A 12,793-nucleotide genomic window follows, 5' to 3' on the forward strand; every position below is an offset into this window, starting at 1 on the left:
TGCAGTAGTGAATAAAATGAAGGAGTGATTTTGACAGGCAGCTATGATTGTTGGGTTTGCTTCAAGGGCAGTCACCAAACCAAAATTGCATTAACCATCATTTTGAACAAATGAGTTGATAGCCATTTAGCAAAATATAATACAGATGTTTTATATTTTTCAAAGAAGTTGATTCCTTGACCCCCTCTGATAATACTGCCCCTGCTAATAATGACCCCCAAGCAAGAATTCTTACCCTAGGGCCCATGGCCTTGTATTTTAAAAAAATGTTTACCCCCATTGCCCCGCAAAAAAAAAAAAATGTTTAATGACTACACTTCAATATAATTGGTTTTCTTTGAAGTACTAGCTATTTTATGCATTTAAAATTATTATTCTGAAGAAAAGTTTCTAGGTTTCACCAGATTGGCAAAAAGATCCATGCCACAAAAATGGTTAAGGCCCTAGTGCCTCAAGTTTTATGGTTGGAAAATTCTTTCTAAATTAAAAAAAAAATTCTCTAACCTAAATCCTTCTGGTTGCAATTCAAGCCTATCCTTCTTTGTGGTCCTTTCATTGAAAATGAATAGCTGCTTTTCTCTGCCTATAATAATGAGGCCCTTCAGACTTCTTTTGATAAGATTCATTCTCTATATTTTTAAAAATCATTTTTATTACTCTGGAACTTCTCCAACCGTTTCATTCATTCATTACATTGGTATCTTCAGTGCATAGTATTGTGCTTGACATCTAGCGGGTGCTTAACAAACATGTGTTAATTGATTAATTGGTTCTTTGTAAATTGTGGATCTAAAATTTAAACATGACCATTAGGAAAGAAGTCAGGGAGAAAGGTAAAGCAAAGGCATAAAAGGAAAATAAAAAAGAAGAAAGAAATAAGAGAGGCAGGGGAAATCTTTACTATTCAGTGGAACTTAGTACTGTACTACCTTGCATCATAATGTATCTTTTTATGATGCTATGTCATTTCAGATCAATTGTAAGTTTCTTAATTATAGAAACTTTTATCTCCTTTTCTAACCTTAGTGCAGTACCTGAATACAAGTCAAATCAAGAAACATTCTCCCCTAAATTGATTAGTTAGTCAGTTCATATTATTTGTTTATTTTTAGCATGCTTCTTAAAATATTTTGAGTTTCAAGTTCTCTCCCTCTTTCCAGTCCCTCCCCAAACTACTGAGATAGCAAGCAATATGATACTCATTATACATCTAAGATCATGTAAAATATATTTCCACATTCTCCATTCAACAAACATTTATGAAATGCCTACCAAGTAAGTGCCACACTGGGGGAATACAAACAAAGGCAAAACCAGCCCCTGCCTTCAAGGAGCTTACTATTTCATGCTTGTACGTACAGCAGATGTTATCATTGATGTTAATGAGGACAAGTGAAAGTAGTGCTTGAAAGAGAGAAGAAAAAGGAAATAGGATAGTGGCTAGTTATAGAGCCTTTCAAATACTATATTAGGTTTGGTCTTAAAAGTATATAAAATAATTTATTAGAGAATATCTTATGAGAAGCACCAACTGAGAGAACCAGCATTAATACTTTGAACGAATGAATGAATGAATGAATGCCCTGACCAGAAAGAGAGGTCCCTTCTGTTTTTAGTGGATTGGACATTTTTTGACCATTTTATTTTGCACCTTTGACCTTTGTATCTACTAAGATATATGGGATGAGTAGTAGCTTCCATCCCCACTCCCAACCCCACAAGTTCACTGATTTACTTTGAGCTGGATACCAGGACATCAGGATCACAGATTCAGATTCAGGGGTCATATAGTCTAAAACCTTCTCCCTCTCTCATTTCACAGATAAGTAACCAAGATCTAGGGAGTCAGATTTTCTGATCCCAAACCCAGTGCTTTTTCTATGCCATCATGGTTCGTTATTGTTTCTTAGCAAAAAACAAAAAGCTGAGTTAAGTAAAATAAGGTCTTATTAACTTGCCTCCTTGAACACCCCCCCCAAATAAAAAACAAACAAACAAAAAACTTCAGAGTCTATAACAATGTATACAAGTAGATACTTGTCAGTCTGAGCCAAAGAGAGAAGTCTGGAACCGGAAGTATCCTTAGAGACAATCTTATCTTGCCATTCATTTTGCAGATGAGGAAAATTTCCCTTTAAATGAATTCCATGACATTTGAATAGTCTCAGCATATGCATAGACATATAGCAGCAAATTGGAGTCCCTGGGCCCTTGCCTGTGAATTCTTTCAAGATTCCAGTGAATATGTTAATTTTAGGATTTGGCTTTGGCAACTTCATCACTTGATGTTGCAGTGGTTGAGAAAAGACTGGTTTTCAGAGCCTACGCTATCTTATCATAGGTCTTCACTGTTGGAGACAAGTCTTCCTCCTGCCTGGTGCCACTGCCCTGCCTCATTTCTAGTCCTCCCCCCTCCCCCCCCCCCCACCATCCTCACCATTTGGATTCTTTCAGGTAAATTAGCATCTCAATATTTGTGACTCTCCTGCCTGTGACATTAAATAAGGAAAATGAATCAGATGCCCCTACTAGAGACCTCCCTACAAAAGCCCTGGCCTCAGCCTGGAGCAATTTTGTTATATAGGATGACCTAAACATACCAGCAGAGAATTTAGATGGTCTAACCTGGATGCTGGGTCAGGAGGACTGCTTCTTACATACCATCGATTCCCTTCCTCCTGCTATTATAAGCTGAAGATTATAGAATCACCACATTTGAGGTTTAGAAGGGATCTCAGGAGCCATTTTGTCCAACCCAGGCAGAAAAAGGATCCTCACTTTAAATATCCCCCAACTGATTGTCCCACCTCTGCTTGAAAGGAGGGGGAAACTGCCAGCTCTAGAAGCAGGGCTTCCACTTTTGGACAGCTCCCAGTGTTGAGGAATTTTGCTGTCATCAAGCCTGAAATTGGCCACTTTGCAGCTCCCACCCACAGATTGCAATTCTGCCCTCTGGGACCAAAGAAAATAGAAACAAGCCTTCCAAATAGCTAAACACCATGATCACGTCTCCCATAAATTCTTTTCTCTGGGCTAAACATGTCCAATTCCTTTACCTGATCCTCCTATGACAGGGCCTCCGGACACTCTCATTTATCCCTGCTGTGGTGTTCTGAACTGAACACCATCCTCAAGAGCAAGGCTTCTTAAACTTTATGCACTCAAAACCCCCTTTTGACTGAGAAATATTTACATGACTCAGGGTATATAGGTATATAAAATAGGTATACATAACCTTTTACTGTTGTCAAATTTTTTGTGACCCCCACATTCAGTTACTTGACCCTGTATGTTTAAGAAGCTTTGCTCAAGAGGAGGTCTGATGGGGGCAGCATACAGTGGAACCATGACCTCCAGATTCCTGGAAACTCTGTCCTTGTTACTACAGCCAAAGTTCCCATTAGCCTTTGTGGCAGCCACATCAGAATACAGACTTATTTATGTGGAGTTCAAAGTCCACTAAACTCCCAGATCTTTTTTTCAGGGGGGGAAAAACCCACCTGCTATTTGAGATGATCTCATCTAAGTCTTAGACTCACCTCTGTTGACCAAATTACAGATGTATCCTGTCCTCTGTGGTGTTTCCTTAATCTCTTTGTCTCTCCAGTGATTGATTTGGATGTATCTTTGCCCCATCTTTCTTTGCTCCCACTCACTCCATCTCAACCTCCATGTCCTTGAATGCCTTGTTAGGCTTCTGGCCTCCCTTGTGTGGGTTAAAACTTTCCCCAAAAAAGGCTTAATGCTTTGAACATCACTGGACAAGCTGCCTTTCCTGTAGAAAGTTTCCAAGTTCCCCCAAACAAACAAACAAAAAACCCACAGGCCCAGTGGACTGGGGCATCTCTTTAGCTCCGTTTATTGATACCACATATTAAAGTCACTGGGCTCCTGCCCATAGATTCTTTCAAAGTTCAGGTAAAATATATTTACCCATTTTGAAAATGTTAATTTTAAGATCAACATCTGTTTACTTCATAGTGTGAGGGCCAAAATTTGATATATGGAGTGTTATTTGGGTGACTCCCCTTAATATTGGGGTCCCAGAAATAATGAGGGACCTTTTAGGTTCACCTTCCCCTCTGAACTACCCTTTTTAGATATTTCTCCCAGGCCAATAAGGAAGGAGCCTTTAAGCTTTAATTCACAAAAGGATCAGATTTTATTACTTGGGAATTAATTAAACAACAAAGGTAAATAGGAAAAAATGAAATACAGATAAATACTCTTAACTCTAAACTTAACCTATGCATCCCCCAGATCGTCTCCAATTAAGCTAGTTCAAAGGAATTTAGGGTTTTCTGTAATAAACTCACCAAAATGTAGAGAGTCTACAGTTGCTCCCACCACTGGGACAGCAGATGCCAGAGAGAGAGTGCCTTCGGGAAGAACCCTCCGCTTCCCTTCAGGGAGTGTTCAATCTTTCCTCCCCCAAAAGGGGAGGGCCTTCGAAAAACTGCCCACTGAGAGCTCTCCTTCTGACCTCAGTAGTATGCGTAACTTCAGGGTGGGCCGGGTGTGGCCTCTCCCAAATGAGTCAGCTAAAAACTGCAATAATAATTTTATCACAAATAATTTTTACCACAATAGTTTTAAGCCTTTTGTTGTAAGTATATACTTACAATTTTACTACTTAAACAATGTTAATGATATATTTTGAATGGTTAATGCTGACTTGTGATGGTAGATCATGTAAATAGCTAATTAGATTATTGAGTCACAGAGAGAAACACATTTCACATCTGTCCATAATTATTTCAAAATAAAATTTAATTTCCTCCCAGAGGTCATAAAACTAAGTCTCAGTAACCAGTCTTTCTCTTCAATTGCCCTCCTCTAGTATTCTATATCAATCATGTGGTAACTATCGAATGTTATGCTTACCGCGTGCTATTATTATCTGTCTTAATAGAATTTAAACTCTGTACATAGTAGGTGTTTAATGAATGGATGGATTTCTGCTAAGGCAACAGAATCTGTGAAAGAAAACATCCTTATCATCGGCCTTGCCCTTTTTGTAGTATCATCACAGGTATCACTTTGAATGACAATTTTTTCAATCCATTTACCTGATTATCTATCACACATTGTTCTTATCTCCTCTTGCCTAGGTTATTGCCACAGCCCCTTCACTGGTCCCTCTTCCTCCAGTCCTGTCCCTCTCTAACCTATCCTCCACCCACCCAGCTCCCAAATTAAAATGCCTAAAGGACAAGGCTGATCATGTCAGTCTCTTACTCAAGAAGCTTCTGTGACTCCTTCCTTTCTCTAAAGTACAATGCAAATGCCTTTGTTTAGCATTGAAAGCCCATCGTGACCCCTTATTCACTATGTTTTGGCCAAACTGGCTTCCCTATACATGAAATTTATACTTTTGTGTAGCCTTTCCCCCCCGACTGGGAATGTTCTCCCATTTCATTGCCCCTCTTTAAATCCCTGGCTCCCTCCCTTCTGGGCTCAGCTCAAAAGGTTTTTAATGATTCCTCTAATTTGGACTTTGTGTGTGTGTGTGTAGAAAGAGATTTCTATATCTAAATAGGTGTGGCATATATGTATTTATACATATATGTATAACCACACACACACACACACACACACACACACATATATATATATATAACACAGAGAGAGAGAGAGTGCACTAATAATTTTCATTGTGATTACAATTCAAAAATTGGCAACTTGCTGTTGTTATTGTTCATCTTTCATTCTTGAAGAGGATCAATGACATCAGGAGGGTGATGTATGGACTTGCAAGTGAATTGTATTTAAGTGGGGTAGAGCTGTGCAAAGTCATTGGCCTCACTATTTCCTCCAGAGTCACCAGGGTCCATGGCAGACAAGACATGGGTGGGTGGGGACAACTTGGCAAGGGCCCCAGGTATAGTGGGAGACCATGTCCTTTTTAGTCTGAAGGCTTTCCCAGGACATGGTTTGCCTGAGGCAACACCCATTCAGTAGTTAAAGGCTAGGTAGGAACTGAGGCAAAAGATGGTCTAATTTGCTACAAATTAGGGGGCACTTTGGTCATATTGTGAATAGGGAGCCCGGCCTGGAGTCAGGAAGACTCATCTTCATGAGTTCAAATCTGGCCTCAGACACTAGCTATGTGATCTGAGCAAGTTATTTAACCCTCTTTGCCTCAGTTTCCTCATCTCTAAAATGAGCTGGAGAAGGAAATGGCAAACCACTCCAGTAACTTTGCCAAGAAAACCCCAAATGCAGTCAAGAAGAATTAGACATGACTGGGCCAGCTAGGTGGCACGGTGGATAGAGCACCAGCCCTGAATTCAGGAGGACCTGAGTTCAAATCTGGCCTCAGACACTTGACACTTACTAGCTGTGTGACCCTGGGCAAGTCACTTAACCCCAATTGCCTCATCAAAAAAAAAAAAAAGACATGACTGAACAGCAACAACAAAATGACTTATTGCGTGTTTTTTTAATTGTTTACACTTCAGATAGTGATGGAGAAAATGTTCATAATCCAGATTAAATTGAAAAGTGTGTCATGCATATATTTTCTTTTAGAGAGCTGGTTGCTAAATAATTATCAGCACACTCCAGTGTGTATACATATTTATATTCATATTTTTTATAATTTGTATACTTTGTCTATTATTTTGCATTTATTTATGTATTAGTAGAATGTAAGCTTCTTTAGGATAGAGACGGTTTCTGTTTTGTCTTTATACCCCTGGAACCTAGCACGATGCCTGACACATAATAAGGGCTTAATAAATGCTTAAAAAAAGAAAAAAAATCATCTGAATTAAGTTGAAAGCCATGGCAACTCCTCTGTGATGATTAAAAAGGTTCAAGAGATCTAGTTTCTGGGTAATTTAATAATTTTATTAACAAGGCCAGCACATTATTAATAAAATGATGGTCATTTGGATATTTCTCTTTGACAAAAGAGTGGGGTGGGCTCACGGTTTATATGTGACTTAGGTCATTCAAATCTTGGTCCAATGGTCAATTTCTATTTACCTATCTTGATAATAGGGACAATCAACACTTCCCCCCAGACTGAGCAGGAATACGCCCAATAGCCCAAACTTAGAATTTCTTTTACAGTCTGATTAGATCTTGGCCTGGATAAATCTTGAAGAGATATTTCCCACACGGTTTGGTTTCTGGATGAAGAAGTAGAAAATGGGGACATCTTTGGTCCCAATACAATAATTAGTTATTAAATATAAGAGAGAAATATTCATTTCTCATACCTCTTTATATGTAGCAGAAACAAACTAGTCAAAGTATCATTACCAACATTTCCCAACTTACTGAAGAGAAGAGTAATACAGAGTATGTCCTCTTGTTGATCCCTGGCTTGAAATAAATTTAGAAAATCTTAAATATGGCTCTAACTTTAAGTATATGAGAAACATAGAATCCATTTAGGTGTAGTCAAACTGGCTGGCCTAGATGTTACAGTTGCTTAAATATCAACAGGAAATGAACAGGAAAATATCAGAAAAGTCTCTCTTGGCACTGTCTATATTTCTAGCAAGGTTAACTGAGTTTCAAAACAATCAAAGAAATAAAAATCAAATTATTTTAAGGTAAAACCCTAGTTCTGGGTCCTAAATCAAAAGCTGTAAATGGTGAAAAGTCAATTTTTGCTCATCTTACTTCTAGGACAAACACGAAATATTGAACTCAAAAGTGGTTGTAAAATAAGGTGAATACCTCTGCTATGAGGATCACATGGAATCTTTCATTCGACAAGCAGATGATTCATTCAGTGCCAATTAATTCTGTGCACAGCATTGTAGTAGATACTGAGGTAACAAAAATATTTACAACACAGACATTGCTTTTCAAGAACCTTAATATCTAATGGGGGAAAGACACAAAAATAATTATGATGCAAGGAAGAGGAAAGGATAAAAGAGAGGTCCAGGCAAAGAGAGGTGAAAACTGACAGGAGGGAGAGATCATTTTCACCCAATAGAGGGAAGTCTATAATACCTAGAATACAAGGTACCTAACTTGGGCCTTGAAGGGATGGACCTCAACAGATGGAGAATAGAATAGGGAAGTCTTATCCATGCACAATAAGAAAAGCATGAGCAAAGGTACAGAGGTAGATGGTGGGATGAAAAGAACTTTTTGGCTTAAACATAGAGAGTATGAAGGGGAGAATTAGGATGTAAGGCTGGAGAGGTGGAAAGGAACCAACGCAGAGGGTCTTGAATGCCCAGATCAAAAGGTTATACTTTAATTAATAGGTAATGGGGAGCCACTGAAGGTTTTTTAATAGAATGACATGATCATAGCAATGCATTAGGAAGATCATTGGGTCAATGCTATGAAGGATGGATTCAAAAAACAGAGAGACAAGGAGCTATTGTAATACATAAGTGAAAAGATACTATGGTCATATTTGCAGTAGAATTTGAGAATAACAAAATGAGAGAGATGAAGAGACAGAATCAAGTGGACTTGGCAAGTGATTAGATTTGTGATGGTAGGGAGGAGGATAACTCTAAATTTATGAGTCTGGATGACTGGGAAGATGGTGTTGCCATTAATAGAAATAGAAAGGTTATGGGGAGGGGCAGGTTTTATGGGGGAAATGATGAATTCAATCTTAAACATGCTGAGCCTGCTGTGGCAGTGGGCCATTCTCATGGATGTATCCAGAAGGCAGCTGGAAATATGGAAAGGGAGCTGTAGGGAGAGACTGGAGTTGGAAATTGAGATTTGGGAGCCATCTGCATAGTGGTGTTCACTAGAACGATAGGAGTAAATTAGGTCACCAAGAGAAAGAGCATTTATTGAAAGAAGAGGGTCCAAGACAGAACCTTGGCAGACAGTTATGCTGGTAGTGATTTGTCTTCTGTTTGTTTAGGAAGAACAGAGATTTTCTGATGCATAATTCTAGCCACCATTCTAAAATCTTTCTAGGTATTCTGTAGGAGCTAAATTTTTGCAGCTTACCATGATGTATCTATCGCATAGTTTCTACTGTTGCTTTATATAATCTTCATTGATCAGTCAGTGTGATGATTAGGAGGTATCTAACTTGGTGAATCTGTGCTGGTTTATACAGGCTTAAGATAGTAACACTACTCATAATGTTTAATACTATTTTCAGAATGGAATAAGTGTATACATTATTAATGTCTATTACCTGAAAACCATAAATAAGGAGGGCCTCCCAGAGTACATGCTACATTTCTTTTATACTAATCTAGTCTGTATTATATTTATTGATATTTAGAATTTTCCTAACTAGGAAGTTACAAGAACTTTGAGGGGAATGACTTTTTTTTTTTTTTTAAAGACTGGGTCTTCCCAACTTGCCCAGGATGGATGTGTGGGATCTGGTTCCACTCTGAGAAATGTGTGAGTTTCCACCTGCACTGTCTCCCACCTGAGCTGGGTCACTCCTCCTTAGGTAGTGTGGTTTATTCTCTCTACCTTTCTCCCTGCCTGCCACCCCAATTCCTTGGGTTCACTATGTTAATAACAAACAGTGAAGACACCTGAACCACCCAGCCCAGTACAGAGTTCAGAGTCCCCAAATTCAAGTATTCCACCAGCTTTTGCTTCCCTGGAAGCAGGGATCATCAATATGTGTGACTATCCCTCAACTATTTCATTTTTGTAATCTCAGGCACCTAGTACATGCCCTTAAATATAGTAGCCACCTAATTATTTCATTAAAATTCAACATTAAAAGTCATCTTTTAAAAATGATCAGCTAACAGGCTGCCTGTTCTGTCTCCCATCTCCTCCTTTTCTTCTGTAAATTTCCTTTTTTTTTCATCCTGGTGATTTCATTGGTATAGGAGAACTCCCTATATAGAAACATCCTTAACCTTTAGTCTTGGAGAGTTGCTGAGTCACACAGGTATACTATATACTATATACATATATACGTATATATATATATATATATATATACACACATACATATATGTATATAAAATATTTTGTATATATGACAGGACTTAGACAAGCCATCCCTCTATCCACGATTCTATTTTACCTAAATTAAAGGGCATTTCCACTTGCTAATTCATATTTCTGCCTCTACGTCTTTTACCTACTCCCTAAATCTCAAATACCATTTCTTTATTTATCAATGGTTTATTTCTCCACTTCTAGTTGAGTGGGTTTCTGAAATCTAGGGACTGGGATGGTGCAGTGCAAAGAGTTTAAAGACATAGGCCCTTAATTTGAATCCTGAATCTCCCTCTTGCTACCTGTATGATGATGTGCAGGCCCATTAACTGTTTTGGACTTCATCTTCCTCATCTGTGAAATGAGGGGCTTGGATTAGGTAGCCATGGTTTCAGAAGAACTTCCCAACAATTCGAGCTATTCAAGGTTTAGATGGTCTGCTTTCAGAGGTATGGACTCCCCCTCCTTAGAGGTCTTAAAGGAGATGCTAGCTGCCCTCTTGTCAAGTATTTTAGAATGAAAATTCCTTTTCATGCCTGGATTTCACTGAGGGCAATACTAGCTATAGATCTATAGGTAGCACAGTGGACACAGCATTGGACCTGGAGTTAGGAACACCTGAGTTCAAATGTGACCTCAGACACTTATCAGCAGGGTGACCCTTTGTAAGTCACTTAACTTCTGTCTTCCTTAGTTTCCTCATCTGGAACCTACCAAACAGGATTATTTTGAGGATAAAATAATCTTTGTAAAGTGCTTTGTGAACCTTAAAACTCTATATTAATGCTATTATTATTCAGGGTACATAATTGCTCTTTAATAAATGCTCACTGATTGAATGATTTTTGTTCGGCCCACCTGCATTCCTAGTTCATTTCCACATGAACCTTTTGTGTTCTGGCCAGCAGCAGGCTGGCCCAGGGATGTGTTAGCACCACTTTTACAGACAAAATGAATGATAATCAATCAACTGTCTATGTTACCTTTGCAGATATGAGCTGCCAGGAGTATATGCATTAAACTTTGTTTTGAAAAACTCCCTTGGTGGTGGAGGCATCGCATCCTTGAGAAACGACCCACAAGTACGTATCTACATTTTGAATATTTATTTCATAAGCATATTTGAGAGGTTTTGTGACCAGTCATTTTATAGCTACACCCTGAAAAAAGTGTTACTGGGGGACTCTCTGGCTTACTTTTGTGCTTAATATTCATTACAATCCAGGATGACCAACTGACAGAGGAAGAGAACTGGGTAAATTTCCATTGCAGCTTCTGGCAGTGGAACTTAAATGGCTTGAATTGGTTTCATCAAGAATCATTTTATTAATCATGATATTTAATTATAATATTATATATGCAATAATATTTAATCAATAATCATTATATTGATAATAATTGAAAAAAAGAATTTGGAAGTTATGACGTAAGGAGGAAAACTAAAGCAACAGCTAAGAACCAGGTAGGGGAAAACCAATTCACTGGAGAGTGAATAACTGAATTGTGTAGGGTCAGTGAAATCTTTATCTGAGAGAAACAAAGGTATGGATAAAAATAATTAACATCTCCTCAAAGTGCAAGCTGACATCAGGCTGAGGGCAGAGTCCTCACTGGCTGGAAGGGAGGATAACCTGGGATATCTACATCAGGGGCTAAAAATCAAAGGATGGAACCAAGCCCAGCACATTCTTTGTAGTATTTGGAAGTTTCCCTCTTAAATTGAATCCCTGGAAGGTCTCTGGGATAATTCATAATAGTACATTGCTTTGTAGGTGTAAATCAATCCTTAGGTGTTTTATTTTATAAACAAACAGGGAAGTATTACCTGGAAAATAGCTGAGATTTAGTGATACTATCCGATCTTCAAGCCAGCACTCCTTTCTATAGTGTCTTCTTCCAGGCATACTGTCATAGGAAAGAGTTTATTGATTAGCCCATGGTATCTGATCTTGCAAAGTTAGACTGGTTTGGTTTATTCACTCTTGCCTTTTTAGTTCTTCACTTTAAAGTGTTACGGAAAAGATGATTTCTTTTGAAATCAGCTGCCTGGCTGGCATAGGCTTTACTCTGTCCTGGAGATCATGGCCCTTAAAAATGTTGTGGGGGAAGACCATTTTGTAGGTTGAGAGATAGGATTGATTAACTACTTTATTAGAGAAACTGATGGATTTGGAAGATGCCTTCTATATGCTGCTCAAAATACCCCAGTACCTGAATTCTATTATATATCTGTAGAAGGGGGAATAGAAACACCACATGTGGAGCAGTCAGTATCTACATGGCTGTTGGGACCCAGGCTTTCTTGAGGACCAAAGCTGAGCCATTTTGTGCTGAAGTAAAGCAAAAACATAGTCTGTTGTAAGGATTACTTACAGGTTACATAAGTCAAGCTAGTATCTATAGTTGCATAACCCATTCCTGGGCACAGAAAAAGTAGACTATATTATGGCTAGACTGGCTTCTTTGCTAGTGCTGGGCTAGTGAAAGGCTAGAGAAAATGAATTGGTGGCAGCATGTTATCCAGCCAGTCAGTCAGTTACCAGGCATTTGAATATGTGTTTCCCTATATTAGGTGTTAGGAATCGGAGGGAGAGGTTTGCTTCAATTTCCACGTTTTCCCTATATTTCCTCTACTGAATCTTATTTCACATCTAACCTCGGGACACTAGGTGTGTGACCCTGGGCAAGTCACTTCACCTTTGTCTGCCTCAGTCTCATCTGTAAAATGGGGAAGTAGCAGCATCTGCTTTTCAGGGTTCTTGTGAGGATCAGATGAGATCAAACTTGTAAAGTGCTTTGTAAATCTTAAAATGCTATAGAAATGCTAGCTGCCATTGTTATTGTTACTCTGTGTCTTCTGGCTAGATTTGGCACCAGC

General features: G+C 38.6%; 1 protein-coding gene across 1 annotated transcript in view; it reads left to right on the top strand.

Moving 5' to 3' along the window:
* Positions 1-12,793, top strand: part of LOC122732476 — a 141,304-nt gene that overhangs the window by 127,497 nt on the left and 1,014 nt on the right. Inside the window, exon 19 of the mRNA XM_043972645.1 lies at positions 10,907-10,997. Coding sequence (XP_043828580.1) covers positions 10,907-10,997 — 91 coding nt within the window. The remainder of the gene's footprint in view (positions 1-10,906; positions 10,998-12,793) is intronic.

Source organism: Dromiciops gliroides, chromosome 6 (assembly GCF_019393635.1).
Source record: "Dromiciops gliroides isolate mDroGli1 chromosome 6, mDroGli1.pri, whole genome shotgun sequence".
Lineage (NCBI taxonomy): Eukaryota > Metazoa > Chordata > Mammalia > Microbiotheria > Microbiotheriidae > Dromiciops > Dromiciops gliroides.